The 19,749-nt window shown below is 42.8% G+C and overlaps 1 protein-coding gene across 1 annotated transcript; it reads right to left on the bottom strand.

The window, feature by feature from the left end:
- Positions 1–6,613: 6,613 nt before the first annotated feature.
- On the bottom strand, positions 6,614–7,381 carry LOC308679950 (paraneoplastic antigen Ma2-like; the record flags this gene model as incomplete). The annotated part of the gene is made up of 1 exon (XM_081347826.1): positions 6,614–7,381. The coding sequence occupies one exon, from the start codon at positions 7,379–7,381 to the stop codon at positions 6,614–6,616; it is 768 nt and encodes a 255-aa protein (XP_081203952.1).
- Between the last annotated feature and the right edge of the window lie 12,368 nt (positions 7,382–19,749).

The raw sequence follows: 19,749 nt of genomic DNA, 5'->3' as shown, positions 1-19,749 counted from the left end.
TTTCTGCCTGCCCGCTCCATATTTATCAACTCTTCCAAATACAATCCCCACTCTTAAGTCAAAATTACCGCCAGAAATGTGGCATAGGTCTTAAGATCTCTGTAAGCCTTAGACTCTGAGGACCTTATAATAAAAGTGAGCCACAGGATCCCTGTTTTTCTATGTTCCCTTTGAAAAACATTTGAAATGTGAATCTAAGCTCAATAATGTTCATATACCCACAGTTAACCCACCTGTTGTGCTATGCAACAGAACCCTACCTTGAGTCAAATAGCTTCATGATTAGGGGATAATAGGGCTAAAAACCCACCAAAAACAAAACTATGCATGTTTATTATTTATTTATTATTATTATTATTATTATTATTTATGTAGCACCCGTACAGCCACTCTGAGCGTTACTTACGTGAGAATGGTGGGTGCTTGGGTTCGGTGGGGTTCAGGTGGATACCACGAAGGTGCACCTAATAAGTTTCTAATAAGTTGTAAAACCTTTTGACAATAAAATGTTTAAAATAATGAGACCCAGAGATAGTTTTTAGTTTAGCAAAAAAAAGGGGTTAATGCCCTGGTTTATTTAAATAAAAGAATTTGGTAAATAGAATATAAAAGCTTTCCCCAAAACAAAATATCAACGAATATACAAAATGAATAACCAAAAAAATTCCCCAGACACTTAAATGATAGCCTCGTTAAATTTAGCTAGAAACCTTAATAGTTTCACTCACACTTGTTACACCAGAATAAATTATCTAAAAGTTCCCCTCCCTTAGCTCTTTCCTAACAATCGAGAATACACAGAGAACTTTACAATAAACACAAAAAAAACCCCGCCAAGTGTCCTGAAACAAGTCTTAGCAAATGCAGTGGTGGGCACAATCACACACACACATTCACACACGTTCCAGTTTACTCACGGTAACGATTTGAACGAAGAAAAAAAACACGTTGCAGGCCTGTGTTGGTCTTGCAAAACATTGAGTGCGCTGAACAAACACTTGCAACACATTGAGAGCGTGGAAATTCGGTCCGGATGCTCACGTGCAGCGCGATTAACCGACAGGTCCGCCAACATAAGCCCAACGTGGCTAGCTATCTCGGCTACCTCCGATCACGCTTCACCCATCAGACGGGTCTCCGGCTTCGTTTCTCACTCAGTCGCTCGCTCAACAACACCCCGAGTCCGCGATCCTCTTATCTGAACACCCAGTTCAGTTTCATCGGCTTTACTCACTCTTTCTAGTGTTATATTTTTTACCTGCAGCCAACCACTATCGACTTTACAGCGTGACTACTGAAATGACCAATAAAATGAGTAACATAAAAACAGTAAGAATAAAGTAATAAAAGGCTAACTGCATAAAACCTCTGGTAATATTATTTAGCTAAATAATATAAACTTTAAACTTTAGTTTTACTTACGGTCATGAAATAAGCACAAATATTGATCTCCTTTTAATTATGTAAAATGAATTGATATTTCCTTCTTTATCAATCAGTGCCTCCTATTATTTATTTAAAGTAAACAAACGTTTACTTTTTTTAATAGTCATGTGACTCGTTTTTGAGAGTAAGATAGATTAATCATAACCCACCCGGTTCCCATTACACTATAATACCCAAGTTTACCACTGGGCTACACCCTCCCCCTTCTAGACAGTTTTGATGTCCTCATCAAAATAAACCTTAGAGTACTCTAATAGTTTGAATGTCAAGGGTAGAGGCCAGATTTGAACAAGTGAAACACAACGCCATGGGGTGGCACCAGAAAGTTCGACATAGACTGCTTCTGGAGTCTCCGTAGAGTCCACTTCCCACCAATACTCCATGGCTTAGGACTGTCACAGGGTATTCACAGGGCTTGCCAAGTTCATCGTAGCTCAGCTTGACCACTGGACGGGTGATTCTTTTTGAACACTCAACTTGTTCAATCTCAGCTTGAGTGGCCGGATAGGGGTTGACGTCTGCTCCCTCTTCTAGAACGTTGACCTCTGGATCAGCGTTGGGAGGCAGGTTTGGAAGATCATTGACCACTGGTTCTGTCTCAGCCGGGTCTTGAGCTTGTCTTTCAGGTTCGGTGCCGATTGGCTTGGATTGCTTTGTGGACAGTTCTGGACATGTCAGCAACTTTTCCCAGTCTAACTCAATGGGTCTTGGCAGGTATACTTCGTCGTACTCTAATTCTGAGGACACGTCTTCATCGTGGTTGTTTGTCTGAACCAGTTCTTTTGTCTTTTGCTGAAATGCTCTGGTCACAGGTCTTTGTTGTGGCCCCACTTCCCTTTCGTCAACAGGGAGTCTCACCAGATAACCAATGGGTAACAGGTGATTACGATGAATAGTCTTTTCTGCTCCCATGCCTCTCTCTGGCTTGATCTTATATACAGGTAAGTTGGGTAGCTTCTCCATAACAATATATGGTGAGGATCGCCACTTGCATTTCAATTTGTGCTTGCCTGTGACCCCAAAGTTTCTCAGTAGCACCCTGTCGCCTTTGTCAAGGACTTGTTCTTTGACGTGCTTGTCGTGTGCTTTTTTGTTTCTTTGGTGGTTCTTGTCTGACGATTCTGTTGCAAGACTGTAGGCTCTTTGGAGATCTTTCTTGAGCTTAGCAACATACTGATGGTAGGACTTTGTCTTTTGGTTGTCCTCGGTCACGCCAAAACAGATGTCTACCGGTAAGCGAGCTTCTCTGCCGAACATTAGCAGGTAGGGCGAATAACCAGTTGCGTCGTTTTGAGTTGCGTCCGAATGTATGCGGGCAGGGAGTCTGTAGTGTACAAAATAGCGCTCACACAGTATCTTGGCAACGGTGGCCGCCTTCTGGTCTTTAGATGGAAAAGCTTGGGCGTATCGAGTAAAGTGGTCTGTCACTACAAGGATGTTGGCAAAACCTTGGGAGTCTGGCTCAAGTGACAGAAAATCGATACAGACGAGGTCTAGAGGGCCTTGGTTGGTGATCTGTTTTAAGGGAGCAGCTCTCTGAGGAAGGGCTTTGCGAGTGATGCGTCTGCCGCAGTTTTTGATGTACTGCTCAACCTCAACTCCCATCTTCGGCCAATAGAACCGATTTCTGATAAGTTCGATGGTCTTGTCCATGCCCAAGTGACCGGACTCATCATGCAGAGATCTCAGGACCATCGGGACATACTCTCTGGGCAGTACCAGCTGCTTTACCTCAGTTCCATTTTTCTCAACCTTTCTGTAGAGCAGATTGTTTTGAATGAACAGCTTGCTTGCTTCTTTGTTCAACAGGACAGAAGTTGGATTGTCGGGGCTGGTGAATGAGGGACCACCACGAAGTGACTGTTTCACTGGAGCGATAGTAGAGTCAACAACTTGAGCGGTGACCAGGTCTTTGTGACTGAACTGACTCAAAGATCCGAGATCCAACCGAACTGGGGAGACGAAACACTCTGGTATACCATCAGGTGACACTCCGAGTGACTCAGCAATAGTTGTGGACTCTGTCGGAGTTTCACGGCACTTGATCTGCTTACACAGAGCTTGAACACTTTCAGTCGGTACGCTTTGCCAGCCTTCTTCTGTTGTTGGAAGAGGGTTGCGTGACAGGGCATCGGCGTCGATGTTGCTGCTACCAGGCCTGTACTGCAGTGTGAAATGGTACGTGGCGAGTGCTGAGAGCCAGCGGTGACCAGTCGCATTGAGTTTTGCAGTCATGAGAATATAAGTTAGGGGGTTGTTATCAGTTCTCACGGTAAACTGTGCTCCATATAAGTAGTCGTGGAACTTGTCTACCACTGCCCACTTAAGTGCCAAAAACTCGAGCTGGTGCACTGGATAGTTCTTTTCGGATGCACTCAGCTTGCGACTGGTGAAAGCCACAGGTCTCAAACACTCGAGGTACTCTTGGTTGAGTACAGCGCCAAGCCCATGAAAACTGGCATCAGTGTGAAGTATGTAAGGCTTGGTGGGGTCGGAAAATGTCAGCACCGGTGCGTTTGTGAGGCAGTGAATGATCTTTTGGAATGCCTCTGAACATGGCTGGTCCCACCGGTCACCAACAGGCTCATTGACTTTATAGTAGGTCTTGTCTGATAAAGAGGCAGACTTTCGATTCTTTTGGGTGGGAGGATACCCTTTCCACAGCTCTGTAAGTGGTCGGACGATGATGGAGTAGTTTTTTATAAACCTGCGGTAGTAGCCGCAGAACCCCAGGAATGACTGCAGAGAAGAAAGGTCGGTTGGCTGCTTCCACCGCGTCACTGCTTCAACTTTGTCTGGGTCTGTGGCGATGCCGTTCTCAGAGACGATGTGCCCGACATAGGTGACTTGTGAGCGACAGAACTGGCACTTGTCGAGGGACAACTTGAGTCCAGCTTCTTCAAGACGAGCGATGACTTTGAGGAGTCTTTGCTCATGCTCCCCCAGAGTCTAGCCGAAAACAATGAGGTCATCTAGATAGACGATGACTTCAAGCATGTGCATGTCGCCAACCGCCTTTTCCATGAGCCGTTGAAATGTCGCAGGGGCCCCTGTGATCCCCTGCGGCATCCGCTCAAATTGGACGAACCCCAAAGGACAGATGAAAGCCGTTTTTTTCTTTGTCCTCCTCTGCCATTGGGATTTAATAATAGCCACTGCGCAAATCCAACACTGAAAACCACTTACTGCCGGACAAGCAATCGAGAGCGTCGTCGATACGTGGTACAGTGTACTGATCTGGGGTAGTTCTCCGGTTCAGGGTGCGGTAGTCAACGCACATACGAAGTTGACCATTCTTTTTACGTGCAAGGACAATCGGTGAAGCATATGGACTTCTTGATTCTTGTATAATCCCAGCCGCCAACAAACCTTGCAAGTGACGCCAAAGGTCATCCAAATCAGCAGGGGCAATACGTCGAGATCTCTCTCTGAAGGGAGTGTTGTCATTCAGACGGATGTGATGTTCTACCCCTTTAGCCAAACCGACATCCCATTCTTCAATAGAAAACACCTGGGAGTGTTTGGCCAGCTTTTGACTCAGCCTCTCTTTCCACTCTTTGCTGATGGGTGACTCACTGAAGTCAAACAAAGAAGGATCCATAGCTGGAACAGATTCGACTTTAGGGTTTGGTGCATCCGTCACAATGTCAGCGACGTGAAGGTGAGCAATCACGGTGCCCATTGAAATGGCAGTTTGCTTCAGAGACTCATTACGCAGGAGCACCAGGAAGTTGTTTGGATCTAGCATCTTGGAGAACAACACAGTTGGCTGGACAAGTACACTTGGAGGAAGAGCAGGTGAGTGGGCTCGTTCAAAGATGAGTATGCTGTCTCCGATGTCTTGTATTTATTTAACTTTGCAGATAGCAACGTATTCAGTGCCAGGAGGGATGCTGAGAGGACCAGGCCCAGACCACTTAACTTCAGCCACAGGCAAGTCTTTGTTGCCTTTTACGGTCATCCCTGCAGGAATGGGTAAGTGTTTTTTCTCTTGAACTTGGATTTCGACTGAGTTGACATTCTCCAGGTCTTCTTTCTTTGTTCTGGACTTGAAGGGCTGAACCCCCTTGACGTTTGTGCCGATCAGGACAGGTATAGTCTCGGAGCAACGTGGATCAGGGCACACCAGGGCCAGGACAGGAACAGACTTGACTTTGTTGGACTTAGATTTTTGTGGCAGCTCCAACTCAACCTGGATGTAACCTTTGTACGGGTAACTGCTCTCTGACTCACTTAGGCCCCATATGGCTAGACCGGTCACAGAGTTTAACTGGATCTGTGACAGGTGTTTGGCATACGAGCTGTCGGAGATGATGGTAACTTGAGATCCACTGTCTATCAGCGCTGTACAGGGGTTGCCATTGATCCTGACCAGAGCAGTAGATGGCGGTCCCACGAGTCCCTCAGGCAAACTGTTGCTCTGTACATTTACCGCACTTCTCTTGACGCTTGCATTTGTGGTCTTGGTTCTGGTTTCGTTATCAGAATGGCGGTTCTGCTTGGACTTTCTTTGAGCTTGCAGCAGTTTCTGAATAACTTTGGGATAGTTCTCGGGAGAGGCACACTTGTTAGCAAAATGCCCGTCTTCACCGCAGCGATAGCAGAAAAAATCACTTGGGTCTCTGGCTGTAGAGGGTCTTTGCTGCCAGGGTCTTGACTGGGTCTCTTGTGGGCAGGACTCAGTAGCAGGACTGTACTTGGGCTTGACTGACATGACAGAGACTTGCTTTCGGAGCTTGACTACTTCTTTCTTTAAAGCTTGAATGTTCTTGTCTTCTGAGTTCTCTGCCGCCGGAGTGACTGAAAGCAGTGTGCTCATCGCAAGGTGACTTGACAGGGCGGCGGGGGCAGAGAGTTCACTTACTTGTGCTCTGAGTTTAACTCTGTGTCAGAGGTCACAGTGGCACTTTTGGCGTAAACGGCTTTGGGTGGATGGAGTCTGCGACGTGAAGCTTCATGCTCCTCCTCCAGGCGTATCTCATTCAGCAGCTCGAGAAAAGTGGGAGGACTGTCTCTGCGGTCTCTCAATCCGAGATTTAGTATCATCATGTCAGACCTGATGGCCCCTTTAATGAGTTGGTCAAGGCGTGCTTTGTCTGCCGCCAATGACTGGAGTCCATCCTTTTGGACAACTTTATTTAGGACTCTCTCAAGGCATCTCAGGAACTCAGAGTTTCTCGTTGGGGTGTTGACACAACATTCTGAAGGCAAAGTAAAGTTCTTCACCGCTCTCGGGGTTGCCAAATGTGGTCTCGAGAATGTCAATGTAGTCCATAGAGGTTGCAGATGGGTTGTTGAAACAGACAGCTTGGAGGATTTCGAGTGCAGGACCCTTTACACTTTCCATTATTCTCATTTTCTTTTCTCTTTCAGGGCGATCATATTCTTCAATCATAAGTCTGGCTTGTTCAACCCAGTTTTCCAACTGTTCCTCTCCCGGGGGTGTGGGCATGACCCCTGAGAAAGTGCGTAGTCTTCTGTAAAGATTGTTGTCACCGTTTGTGGGCTTGCTTGTCATTTGCAGGACATCACCAACTGCTCGAATGATAGCTTCAGGAGTGGACGCTTGAAGTGGGGAGAGAAGACTGGAATCTGGCAGCGGCACATTTTGACCATCACAGGCGGCCTGAGCTTGGGGTTCCTCCTCCTGCTTAGAAGGTCCAAAGATTCTCCAGGTCATAGCAAACCCCTCCGGAACAACATCAAGAGGAATGGCGTCTGCATTCACATTCTCCCTGCACTCACATAGCACAGTTAAACTTTGAGACTGTGGGTCATACATTCTTCCTATCACATTGACTCTCCCGAGTGCTTTGATAGTCTGCATTGTTTCTTCAATGAAACCAACTTCAGTTTCCGGAGGTACATCTTTAACTAGCAAGGCTTTCACCGGGTCTATGCCTTCTCCAAAACACCAGTTCTTCAACTGAGCCATCCCCACGGGTTGTGCACTTACAGTGGTCACTTGTCAGAACAAAGTTTGGTAGGTCTTAGTTGTATTTTAACACAAATAAAGCTTAATTTGCGTTTTCTTGACTTAAAATGCTTAGTAGAACTCTACTTTTGTAGTTTTAAAATTTTCACAATAGATACTCTTTAATATGGTTTTACATGTATGTTAACAGCTAGCCAGCTTTTGGTTCTAAACTATTTTTTAAACAAACTATTTAAATCTCTGGGTCAAACTAAAGTTAAAGCTGATTTAAAACTACTTTTGAACTAAATTTATCCCAGCGGTGCCTCCATTTTATTTATGTAGCACCCGTACAGCCACTCTGAGCGTTACTTACATGAGAATGGTGGGTGTTTGGGTTCGGTGGGGTTCAGGTGGATACCACGAAGGTGCACCTAATAAGTTTCTAATAAGTTGTAAAACCTTTTGACAATAAAATATTTAAAATAATGAGACCCAGAGATAGTTTTTAGTTTAGCAAAAAAAAGGGGTTAATGCCCTGGTTTATTTAAATAAAAGAATTTGGTAAATAGAATATAAAAGCTTTCCCCAAAACAAAATATCAACGAATATACAAAATGAATAACCAAAAAAATTCCCCAGACACTTAAATGATAGCCTCGTTAAATGTAGCTAGAAACCTTAATAGTTTCACTCACACTTGTTACACCAGAATAAATGATCTAAAAGTTCCCCTCCCTTAGCTCTTTCCTAACAATCGAGAATACACAGAGAACTTTACAATAAACACAAAAAAAAAAACCGCCAAGTGTCCTGAAACAAGTCTTAGCAAATGCAGTGGTGGGCCCACTCACACACACATTCACACACGTTCCAGTTTACTCACGGTAACGTTTTGAACGAAGAAAAAAAACACACGTTGCAGGCCTGTGTTGGTCTTGCAAAACATTGAGTGCGCTGAACAAACACTTGAGACACATTGAGAGCGTGGAAATTCGGTCCGGATGCTCACGTGCATTGCGATTAACCGACAGGTCCGCCAACATAAGCCCAACGTGGCTAGCTATCTCGGCTACCGTCGATCACGCTACCTCTCCTTTTCTCCCGCTCCGTCAGACGGGTCTCCGGCTTCGTTTCTCACTCAGTCGCTCGCTCAACAACACCCCGAGTCCGCGATCCTCTTATCTGAACACCCAGTTCAGTTTCATCGGCTTTACTCACTCTTTCTAGCGTTATATTTTTTTCAAACGCGCCCGCGTCCTGTGCTCCTCCCCGGTCCAACGAGAAGAGAGAAAAAAACTTCCAGCACTTCCTCACACATGTCTCTTCCCCGGGCCACGTGTACCTACACCTTTTACATACCTGCAGCCAACCACTATCAACTTTACAGCGTGACTACTCAAATGACCAATAAAATGAGTAACATAAAAACTGTAAGAATAAAGTAATAAAAGGCTAACTGCATAAAACCTCTGGTAATATTATTTAGCTAAATAATATAAACTTTAAACTTTAGTTTTACTTACGGTCATGAAATAAAAGCACAAATATTGATCTCCTTTTAATTATGTAAAATGAATTGATATTTCCTTCTTTATAAATCAGTGCCTCCTATTATTTATTTAAAGTAAATAAACGTTTACTTTTTTTAATAGTCATGTGACTCGTTTTTGAGAGTAAGATAGATTAATCATAACCCACCCGGTTCCCATTACACTATAAGTTTACCACTGGGCTACATTATTATATACAAATAATATTTGAATATTACTTGTAATTTTTTTAATTATTTGATTTTATTTTCTACAAATAAATATTTTTATATTGATTATTGCTTTGCATAAGAACATCTAAATCACTTTTGGCATTTCATAATATCTCAAGTATTTTTTACTAACTCAGTCAGCTTCACACAGCTATAGCAACGAGAGGCGGCTTTTGCAATTCAGAGGCAAGTTTCAAAGAAACAGTCAAAGCCCCTATCAATTCCTTCAAAATGGCTGATTCATTCCGGAACGAAGTGAGTGAGTGTTTGAGTCATTCATTAAAATGATTCATTCAAAAAACTCAGATTCATTCAGTAACTAAACAAACTTTGTTGCTCAGAGATGCTCTACTGTTTGGAACTATTTTAATTGACCTAATAGAGGAAAAACAGACAATAGTGTCAATATTGTGTCTAAAATGTAAGTCACCTTATAGCCTATTTACTTAGTGTTTATTGAATTGTTGTACAAAATCAATATCACATTTGCAACTGTGCTGATATTCGGGAAAACAGAACTTTTGCTTGTCTGATATTGGCTCTAAATATTGAAAACAAGAACTTATACAGAGTTTTTTTTTTTTTTTTTTTTACTACATCAACACAGATGTTGGCTAGCAGTATTGCTAGCAATTGCTAGCGTAAGTGTGGTTTCAGTTGTCCCTAATTTTTTTCAAAAATTTAGAATACATTTTAGTACGAAAGTTTTAGGTGAATCATATTTTGTTTGTGAAAACATTCATTCGCAGATTTCACGCACATTATGTGTGCATATGCATGCAAATTACACCCATTTGCTCTCAAATCTCATTTGCGTCCATTTCAACATGTTGTCATTTGTGTTGCATTTGCCGTGAAATCCTGGGAAAGTCTCAGGCCTGATTGTGACATATATCTTTTTTGGACAAACTTTAACACCATTCCAGGCATAAGTGACACTGTTTGGGAACATAACTCTCCCTAAGGTCTATGAAAATCAAATTACACAGGGCATGACCTTAAGCAGCCATCTCTTTTGTCAGCCAACGTAAAGCCCTTGTTTATTTTCACCAACCTTCAGTTTAGCTTTTTGTGCCTTGTACTGGCTGACTGCCCACATTATTTATTTCTTTTTCCACATCATTATTTTCCCTGCAAGTTTAATTATGCCTTCCTAAATGAGCATAGCATGAAAAAGCCTACTTTCCTCAATTAATTTCACATAAATTAGAATAGTCCTCCCAGATGTATACTTGCTCTTTTATGAGAATTACCTAGCACATTTTATTGTTGTGAGGAAAAGGCAAGGAGGGTAGAAGAGGTATAATGGTTATGGGGCAATGCAGACTGGAAATAAAATGGAATGGTGCAGAACATTTTTGATTAGAGCAACGCAATGGAAAATTTGAAACATGTCACACTTTGAGAGTGAGAGACAGGAACAAATCACAAAGCCCCAGCTGAACTGCAGTAAATAAAATGTTAAAGCACAAAATGGCTTTAAAAAGGGTTCAAATGTGAATGTCTGGCTGTTAGTGCCAATAAAAGTTGAAAAGTTTCAAAAAAATTGAAATACAATTGTTGTGTATTGTTGAGTACCACAACCTATGTATTTATTGTATAACATAATATACATGCCACAAATGCCATTAAAAGGGCTCAGCTTGAACCCGAAACATTGCTTTAAACAGACAAAATTACATAACATGGCTGACTGGTATTAGTGTCCTTATATATATATATATATATATATATATATATATATATATATATATATATATATATATATATATTAAATGTATGTGTATGTACAGTGAGGAAAATAAGTATTTGAACACCCTGCTATTTTGCAAGTTCTCCCACTTAGAAATCATGGAGGGGTCTGAAATTGTCATCGTAGGTGCATGTCCACTGTGAGAGACATAATCAAAAAAAAAAAAAAATCCAGAAATCACAATGTATGATTTTTTTAACTATTTATTTGTATGATGCAGCTGCAAATAAGTATTTGAACACCTGAGAAAATCAATGTTAAAATTTGGTACAGTAGCCATTGTTTGCAATTACAGAGGTCAAACGTTTCCTGTAGTTTTTCACCAGGTTTGCACACACTGCAGGAGGGATTTTGGCCCACTCCTCCACACAGATCTTCTCTAGATCAGTCAGGTTTCTGGGCTGTCACTGAGAAACACGGAATTTGAGCTCCCTCCAAAGATTCTCTATTGGGTTTAGGTCTGGAGACTGGCTAGGCCACGCCAGAACCTTGATATGCTTCTTACAGAGCCACTCCTTGGTTATCCTGGCTGTGTGCTTCGGGTCATTGTCATGTTGGAAGACCCAGCCTCGACCCATCTTCAATGCTGTAACTGAGGGAAGGAGGTTGTTCCCCAAAATCTCGCAATACATGGCCCCGGTCATCCTCTCCTTAATACAGTGCAGTCGCCCTGTCCCATGTGCAGAAAAACACCCCCAAAGCATGATGCTACCACCCCCATGCTTCACAGTAGGGATGGTGTTCTTGGGATGGTACTCATCATTCTTCTTCCTCCAAACACGTTTAGTGGAATTATGACCAAAAAGTTATATTTTGGTCTCATCTGACCACATGACTTTCTCCCATGACTCCTCTGGATCATCCAAATGGTCATTGGCAAACTTAAGACGGGCCTTGACATGTGCTGGTTTAAGCAGGGGAACCTTCCGTGCCATGCATGATTTCAAACCATGACGTCTTAGTGTATTACCAACAGTAACCTTGGAAACGGTGGTCCCAGCTCTTTTCAGGTCATTGACCAGCTCCTCCTGTGTAGTTCTGGGCTGATTTCTCACCTTTCTTAGGATCATTGAGACCCCACGAGGTGAGATCTTGCATGGAGCCCCAGTCCGAGGGAGATTGACAGTCATGTTTAGCTTCTTCCATTTTCTAATGATTGCTCCAACAGTGGACCTTTTTTCACCAAGCTGCTTGGCAATTTCCCCGTAGCCCTTTCCAGCCTTGTGGAGGTGTACAATTTTGTCTCTAGTGTCTTTGGACAGCTCTTTGGTCTTGGCCATGTTAGTAGTTGGATTCTTACTGATTGTATGGGGTGGACAGGTGTCTTTATGCAGCTAACGACCTCAAACAGGTGCATCTAATTTAGGATAATAAATGGAGTGGAGGTGGACATTTTAAAGACAGACTAACAGGTCTTTGAGGGTCAGAATTCTAGCTGATAGACAGGTGTTCAAATACTTATTTTCAGCTGTATCATACAAATAAATAGTTAAAAAATCATATATTGTGATTTCTGGATTTTTTTTTTTTTTAGATTATGTCTCTCACAGTAGACATGCACCTACGATGACAATTTCAGACCCCTCCATGATTTCTAAGTGGGAGAACTTGCAAAATAGCAGGGTGTTCAAATACTTATTTTCCTCACTGTATGTATGCTTGTCATAGCCTATACACATCCTCTACATACTGCCTGACCTTATTGTATCCGTTTAAGTGCTGGACGCACAAGCCCAAGACAGCTTAAAATCCACTCATCTCCGGTTCCCTTGTGTCTCTGGCTTATGCCCACATCTGTCTCTCCACTACAGCCCATGGGAATTAATTAAATTATGTTAGGCTCTCTGCATTGTTGTAAAAATAAGGTTAACTTAATTACAGTTAGAAAGGTTAGAATTAGAGCCATTCCAGAATCCCAATGAGCAGCTACACTTGTAGCATGTGACCAGGCGCTGCACTATATGTGATGGGGGAAACTGGCAAGGTGTTTACAGAAGCATAGTCCATTGAGAATTCTTCTCTTGTCCTCTGAGCTCTTTCCCTTCCTCTTTTCTTTCTCCTCTTCTGCCCTCTCTTCCAAGACCTTCCAAAACCTCCAAGCTCCTCATAGTGTCAACTCTTGTCTTTGCTGTCAAATTGTGTTACCCTGCAATGTGAGACAGCAGCACTTGTGATGACGGGAAACTGGAGCAGGAAAATGTGCTGATTTGACCCCCAGTGGAGAACCATTCTCTGACATAAACCCCCTTTTAGCCTTTCTCCGATTCAACCCTGGCCTACATTTCTAACTTTCCACTTTTATTTTAAATTTCCACAATTGGGATTATTCTGTGAATGTGATGGCCCACAAAATGCAACTTGAAATGTGTATTATTATTTTATTATTATTATCAATAATAATACTAATTATTTAATCATAATAATATAATATAATTATTATAATAATGATGATACCAGTACTGTCTCAGATTGTGTTGCTAGATCACACACAAACACGAAGGTAAATGGGTAGTCTTTAATAAATCCACAGTCTGAGAGTAGCACACAAAACATCCAAACATTGATGAGACTCAACAACAATGAACAGAAACAAGAGAACTACATGCAAACAAGGATGATGACCGACACTGAATAACAGCCATGACAACTAACTAACTAAGGGAAAACAGTGCAGACTGAAAACAAAAGTGTGTGAGAGTGACAGCTACTACTGTATACTACTACTACGACTACTAATATTAATATTAATAATAATATGATTTTATTTATATGGCAATTTTTATGTATAAAATGCAGCTCAAACATTGCATAGTAATAAAAAATAGAGCACAAAAGCCTAAATGGTTCCTAAATAAATAGTTAATAAATATTATTATTATTGTTGTTATTATTATTATTATTATTATTATTAAAGAATAGGAAGAAGCAGAAGATTTTTTATATACAACACTTTTGAAGAAGTTTTATTTGTACATCACTTTTTATATATAAAATGCACCTAAAACTATTCATATGAATAGAAAAAAGGAAGTACATCAAAAATAAATAAAAAAGCCTAAATCGTTATTTATTATTATCATTACATTTTTATAATTATTATTCGTGTGATGAAAATAACAATAATGAGAAAGAGAATATATTTTATTTATATAGCACTTTTTTTTACATTTAAAATGCAGCTCAAAGGATTCATAGGAAAAAGGAAGCAGATCAAAAATATAATAAAATCTATATGGTTGTTTGTTGTTGGTGGTGGTGGTGTCTTGTCCTTGTTGCCTTGCTTGTCTAGCTATATATATTTATGTGGAGTGCATTTAGCTGCATTTTATGTTAAAATTATGATTAATTTTTAGTTAATTTCTTAATTCTAGTAGTAGTAGTAGTCTTTTTGTATGCTTTGTGCTAAAGAGGAACACCATATTATACCTTTGTTGTGTTTTTTGTTGTTGTTGTTGTTGTTGTTGTTTTTATTATTGAAATGTAATTTTGACAAACTGTTTCTGTATGTACATTTTGTTCTTTTCCCATTCAAGTAAATAGGAGCCATCCTTGCATGGCTGCAAATAGATACCCAGAGGCTTTACAAATATGGCCGCTGAGTGAACCGACTTGCCTTAGAGACATTAATGCTTCTGCTGTTGACAAACTTGTCAGTTCTAAAAGCATGTTCCTCTATTGCACCATTCAAGAAGAGCTTTTTGGTGTTTGAGGTTGGCTTAAAAAAAACATGCCCGATATATGTATCTGTGATTTTTGTTTTACCTCCTGATGTTTAAAATGAATTTGTCTGAGTGATAGGTAGAGGTGCGTGGTGTAGTTGTAATGTCTCACATATGTTCAATCATTTTAGAGCATGACTCAATATAAGTGAAGCATATCCTGATGAAACCTGCTAGAATCGTATTGTTTTTTGAAGCGAGAGACAGACAAAGAAAGAGGTGACTTGAAAAACAACCCATAACCCTCTGTTTCTCTCTCTCTCTCTTTGTCTCTGACATTTCCAGACAGTGTTTCTTGTTGACGGCTTTGGGTTGAGCTCACACATTGCTTCACATAGAGCTTGTTAAATTTGGAATAACAAAGACGATGCTGTTCATGATCAAACAACAAGACTAATAATCAATCCTCATGCTTCTGGGAACAGAAGAAAATATTTTTCAGATAAAACTTTCTATGGTAAAAACACACAACTGCAGAAAACCGTCCTCCAGGATACATCTGATATAAGAGAAATGTTCATTTCCCCTTGAATGACATGCTAGAAGGGAAAACTAATCTAAGACCCACAGTCCTGATTAAGTGGGAGGAATATTATTTACCAAAAAAAAAAAAAAATTACAGTTTAAGGTTCTGACAAATAAAATACTTACTGTTAGGCTTGAGAGATATAACTAGTTTAGATGGAAAGGATCTTAAGCTGAGCTGAAGATGTTACAGTAGCTACAGTATAACCATTAATAGACATAGTACTTCCATGACATAAATTCCAGCACAGCGCTACAGACATAATGAAATGACCCTTCACTGTAGATAATGCTTTATAATGAACTCTGTTACAGAGCTACATATAGCAGTTTATTTGTTCAATAAAATACCTTACTTGAGTAATAAAAATGCCATCTCCCCGTTGATTTTACAACATTTCAAATCCCTCAGTTCTCGCCAACTCTGAAAATCTAGCCAATATTGATTCTCGTTTTATTACAAGCTCTGTGGCTGTCACGCTTGGCAAAGCGTGGTTAAACAGTAACAAGATGAAGACGAAATATGATCAATAGGCTTTATTAACACGGGCAAAAAACAACCAAACTCAGTGTATGATGAGAACAAGAACTGACAGAGAGAACTAAAACACAGCAACTTACATACAAAAAAAGACAAGGGTAATTAATGACGAACACATGTGATGATAAATTAATCTCCATAGCATCTCATAAGTGGGGAACAAAAAAAGGACAACAGGAACTAATGAATACAATCTAAAAGTCCATGAAAACGAAACTAACAGAACATAACTGTTACATTACGCCCCCCTCGAGAAGGCGCGGCCTAGGTAGCACCCCATGGAGGAACCATGGTGGTACGCAAATGACCCCCCGAGGTGGAACTGGAGAACCAGAAGGCTGTGGCAGAACTGGCACGACTGAGGAGTGACGTGGAGCCTGAGGGAGGGAGGAGCCTGACTGAGCCGCAGGGGTGGAGAGCCGGAGCATAATGGCAGGCGCGCAAGTCCATGGGGAAGGGCCGGCAATGTCGACACAGGCAAAGCTTGCAGGTTGTGGGATCCCCGTGATGTCGCGGAGTAGTTAGGGCGATGGGCTGAAGTGGAGTGGCAGGGACAGCAGTCAGAGGTGGAGCCAGGGAATCCTCCAGCCCGGTCGAGGATGCCTCATTGGATGCCCCAGGTGAATCCCCAACGTAGTGAGGAGGTGAAGGTTGAACAATAGGGCAGACAGGAGTAGACGAAGACAAGGCTGGAACTATAAGTCGTGGTAAAAGAGGAAGGGAGGGTGGGATCAACGTATCTATCTCCAAGTCCAGTATGCACTCACTCACAGTGGCGAGGTTGTGGGCAGGGAACTCCTCTATTCTCTCGAACTCCACTAATATTTCCTGTGTCACAGGCTGGTTGGCCAGCTCGCAGGCCAGGTAAGACGAAACGGGTTCAGGATCCGGTGCGATGGTGTTCATGTCCTCTTCTCTTTGCGTTGGCAGTTTCATCGTGGCAGGCGCTGACACTCCGTCTGTTGGGGACTCTGGCTGCCGCTCCGTGTCGCAAGGTGGATGTGGGCTGGGCTCTGGGGTTGCTGATGCAGGTGCTGGTGTGGATTTGGGGACACACACTTTCCAGACAGCGGAGGATGGTCTCCCTCCATGTTCCTGCCGTCATGTCTGGTAGATCTACCGGTTGATGGTAATTTTCCCCAATCCAGAATAACGATTTCAGTGTCCCGTCATCTAAAGCTGTATGTTGGGCAAGTGTACAGAATTGGGCTGTATAATCCAACAATGTTAGTCCTTTACTGGGCTAGCACTGCAAATAATGCAGCATTTTCCAACACTTATAATAGCCTTACCATAGTGAATCAGGGTAAGAAAAAACACGGGAAAGGGATTGATGATGTACTGACTCATTATTTGAATTTTGTTAATAATTAACCAAAAAAAACAAAGTTACATAGCACCTTTAAGAAAAGGAGGGGAAAATGGAAGTTAATTGGTAATTGTGACGTAAAGTAACGGAGGAGACAATAGCAAGTAAAACTGGTTCTTTATTGAACAATACGAGGAACCAGACTCAGAAAGAGTAGGAAGATGATAGAACAGTCTCAGTCCAAAGCAGGCAGGTCTCACGATCTCACTCAGCATCAGCGGGAAGAACTCAGGAATGGGTGCGTTGGCAACGCAGGCTTGTGTGGGCAACTCGAAAAACATGGTCAGATGAGTGAGGTGAATTCCCAGTGAAGACGAGACGTGAAGATAAACTGCTACGAACAATCTCCCAGATGAAACAGGAACAGAATGGGAAACATCCACAAACAACGATCTGACAAACACAAGACGCACGAGGTGAGTATAAATAGGCACTGGAAATTAGAATCACCTGCCGCTGATTCTCCCGGAGGATAATCAGCGACCACGCCCACACACCACACACACACACACACACACACATAACACAACGCAAGGAAGAGTCAATGAATTCATCAACCGTGACAGTACCCCCAGCGCTCCCAGGAGATCCTACCTGTTGATTGTAATCATCAATAAGGGATTGATCCAGGATGTCCCTAGCAGGAACCCAACTTCTCTCCTCCGGACCGTAACCTTCCCAGTCCACCAGATACTGAAATCCGCGTCCCCTCCATCTCGAGTCCAGAATACGATTTACCGAATAAGTAGGTTCCCCATCTACGAGTCGCAGCGGTGGGGGAACCGGGGCCAGCGGATTAATGGAAGAATAAAATACGGCCTTTAATTTGGACACATGGAACACGGGATGAATTCTCCTGTACGCAGGATGAAGTTTGAGTCGGACTGTCACCGGACTAATGACTTTGGTGACAGGAAACGGGCCAATGAATTTAGGAGCTAACTTATTCGAAACGGAGCGGAGAGGAATATTCTTGGTAGAAAGCCACACTTTGAAACCGACGACGTGTACGGGAGGTCTTGACCGGTGGCGATCGGCCTTAACCTTGGTGCGTGCCCCTACCTGGAGCAGAGTCTCACGGGCTCTGGTCCATGTACGGTGACACCTCTTGACGAAGGTGTGAGCGGAGGGAACCGCGACTTCGGATTCCAGGCTAGGAAAAATTGGTGGCTGGTACCCTAAACTACACTCAAACGGAGATAGGCCCGTAGATGACACTGGTAACGAGTTGTACGCGTACTCCACCATAGAAAGTTGTTGGCACCAGGAGGAAGGATTTTTAGACACCACCGGCACAAATAACCGATCCGGTGGGCAACCGGGCGGAGGCGTTATCCCTTCTAAGGCCGTCTTGACCTTCGATTCAACCTCCCATGTGAGTGTGGAGACGAATAGAGTCTCGGGTAAAATGCACTAGGGAGTAGACGGGCGTTCGGATGGATCAACAATACGAGATAAAGAATCGGATTTGATGTTCTTGGAACCCGGGCGGTTCGAGAGAGTAAAATCAAAACGACCGAAAAAAAGAGCCCACCGAGCCTGCCTGGAATTGAGACTTTTAGCGGATTGAATGTATTCCAGATTCTTGTGATCAGTCCAGACTATAAAAGGTACCCCCGACCCTTCTAACCAATGTCGCCATTCTTCTAACGCTAACTTGACCGCCAACAACTCCCTGTTACCAATGTCATAGTTACGATGAGAAAAAAAAACGCGTAAGGGTGCATCTTGTCGTCTGTGGAAGAGCGTTGGGAGAGTACCGCACCTACCCCCACCTCTGACACATCAACCTCAACCACGAACTGACGTGATGGATCAGGGGCTATAAGAATGGGAGCAGAAACAAAGCGGCTCTTCAGGTTAGCGAATACAGCCTCGGCTGCATCGGACCACCTGAACGTCGTCCTGGGGGAGGCCAAGGCTGTCAGAGGAGCGGCTAGTTGGCTGAAATTACGAATGAAACGTCGGTAAAAATTGGCAAACCCCAGAAACCTCTGTAGGGCCTTACGGGAATCTGGACTTGGCCAATCCACCACAGCCTTAACCTTGTCAGGATCCATACACACTCCCTCAGACGAGATGATGTAACCTAAGAAAGGGACAGACTGTGCATGAAAAGCGCATTTCTCCGCCTTGACAAAAAGCACTCGTCTGACGTGCTGAACGTGTTCCTGGAGAGACGAAGAAAAAAATCAATATGTCATCCAGGTAGACATACTGTATATGAACTGGTCTACCACGTCTCTCAGCACGTCATTGACGAGTGCCTGAAAAACCGCTGGGGAGTTGGAAAGCCCGAAAGGCATGACCAAATATTCAAAGTGCCCCCTGGGGGTGTTAAAAGCGGTTTTCCATTCATCTCCCTTCCTGATGCGGACCAAATGATAAGCATTACGTAAATCCAATTTTGTGAAGACGGAGGCTCCCTGCATCCGCTCGAAGGCTGAAGACATCAACGGCAAAGGATAAGTATTCTTTACCGTGATGTTGTTCAGCCCTCGGTAATCAATGCACGGTCGCAGGGAACCGTCCTTCTTCCCCACAAAAAAGAACCCCGCCCCCGCTGGAGAAGAAGAAGGTCGAATGAACTTGGATGCCAGAGAATCAGAAATGTATTTCTCCATGGCCTCCCTCTCGGGAGTAGAAAGAGAGTATAACTTGCCCTTAGGCGGAGACGTACCTGGCAGAAGATCTATGGCACAGTCATAGGGACGATG

This window comes from Scardinius erythrophthalmus (genome assembly GCF_964197995.2).
Source record: "Scardinius erythrophthalmus genome assembly, chromosome: 19".
Lineage (NCBI taxonomy): Eukaryota > Metazoa > Chordata > Actinopteri > Cypriniformes > Leuciscidae > Scardinius > Scardinius erythrophthalmus.
Note: the sequence above shows the minus strand (reverse complement) of the source record. Positions and strands in the feature narration are given on the sequence as shown.